Source organism: Rhea americana, unplaced genomic scaffold, assembly GCF_003343005.1.
Source record: "Rhea americana isolate MKP2758 unplaced genomic scaffold, rheAme1 scaffold_343, whole genome shotgun sequence".
Lineage (NCBI taxonomy): Eukaryota > Metazoa > Chordata > Aves > Rheiformes > Rheidae > Rhea > Rhea americana.
This window is the reverse complement of record NW_028186472.1, coordinates 3747-5244: the sequence shown is the minus strand read 5'-3', so window position 1 is coordinate 5244 and position 1498 is coordinate 3747. Positions and strand designations below refer to the sequence as shown.

At 74.9% G+C, this 1498-nt stretch overlaps 1 protein-coding gene across 1 annotated transcript in view; it reads left to right on the top strand.

Annotated features, from left to right (window-relative positions):
- Window positions 1-892: 892 nt before the first annotated feature.
- The window catches only part of PLEKHG5 (pleckstrin homology and RhoGEF domain containing G5), a gene marked incomplete at its 3' end in the record, with an annotated part of 4349 nt that continues 3743 nt past the window's right edge, over window positions 893-1498 (top strand). The window contains exons 1-4 of the mRNA XM_085311523.1: window positions 893-1027; window positions 1094-1196; window positions 1278-1338; window positions 1423-1491. Of these exons, the coding sequence (XP_085167649.1) occupies window positions 988-1027; window positions 1094-1196; window positions 1278-1338; window positions 1423-1491 (273 nt within the window). The remainder of the gene's footprint in view (window positions 1028-1093; window positions 1197-1277; window positions 1339-1422; window positions 1492-1498) is intronic.

Here is a 1498-nt window from a genome sequence, read left to right as displayed (position 1 = left end):
GGCGGCAGGCTGCGAGGGCCTGGGAGCTACGCGGTGCCCTGCCATTGGAAGCGCCCCGCGGCGCCTCTCCTAATCCCCCTGATCGCTGGCGTAAAGCCCGAGGGGATTTAGAGCCCCTTATCTCTGGCTGCGGAGCTGCCGGCCCGGCGCGGGACGGGCTCCGGGCCGCTTCCCRCCGCTGCTGCCCGGTGAGTCCGCGGGGAAGCGCCGCGGGGGCGGCTGCSGCCCGGCACGGAGCCGCCGGGGAAATTCCTGCGGGAGCAGGAGGGAGGGCTGTTCGGTCCTGGCAGCTCGGCRGCGGCGCTGCGAGCTCTCCTCGCGGGCGGCTGAGCGGCGCGGCGCGGTGCGGCGGCTCCGCGCTGGCTTTCGAGGCCGCCGCGGCGCCCTCCTTGGCAGCCGCCCGGCTGCAGCCCTTCCGGGGCTTTTGCTCGCCCGCTCTTTGGCAGTCGGGGCGAGCGACCGGGGGGCTGGGGCCAGTCGCTCCGCTTCTGTGTGACTCGGTGGCTCCTTGGCCTCGGCGTGCGCAGGAGATTAACCTGGCTGCTGAGTGCCGGTGCTGCAGCGTGCCCTGCGTTGCACCGCACTGTGGTGTGCCCCGCATTGCACCGCGCTGCGGCGTGCCCCGCGTTGCACTGTGCCCCGCTGCAGCATGCCATTCATTGCACCCCACTGCAGCGTGCCCCGCGTTGCACTGTGCCCCATTGCAGCATGCCATTCATTGCACCACGCTGCAGCGTGCCCTGTGTTGCACCGAGGGGCAGGAGCGGCGCAGAGCATCGCTTTGCGCCGGTGGGCGGGAAGCGAGGGAGGCTGGAGGCTCGCGCTCTCGCTCCCGGTGCACCGCATGCCGACGGCGCGGGGAGCGTGGCACGGCACCGGGGGCTGCAGCGCGCCTCCCCACAGGTACACCACCGGGCCGAGCACCAGCAGCCGACCGGCGGCAGCCCCCCGCGCGAGCCCCGCACCACTCCCGCCGCCGCCGCCACCATGCGCTTCGATGGCCTCGTCCGCTCCGAGCTGCTGCCAGGTGAGTGCCGCGGGTGCCGGGTGCCCGCCAGGACCCCGCGCCACCCAGCCCCGCTCCCCTCCGCAGGCCCCGCGCTGGCCCGCAACGCCTCCACCCGCTCCTGCCCGCCGCGCACCGGCCCCGGCGAGGATGAGGATGAGGACGAGGCGGCGCTCGCCGACGGCATGGGGTGAGCGCGGCACGGTGCGGCACGGCACAGCGCAGCCGGTAGCTGGCACGTGGGCTGACCCGTGCCTGCTGCTGCCTGCAGTGCTGAGAGGAGCCCTGCGCCGAGGCTGCCCAAGAAGAAGGCCCGCCGGAGGCACACGGACGTAAGGGCCGCCGTGCCGTGCCGTGCCGCGCTGCGCCAGGGCCGCCACAGCCCCGAGCCGCCGCGGACGCYGCTCTGCCCGCAGGACCCTGGCCAGGAGTGCTTCACCGTGACGTTCGAGCTGGGCGCCCGCGCCGAGACGGAGGTGGTGCCGGCAGCCC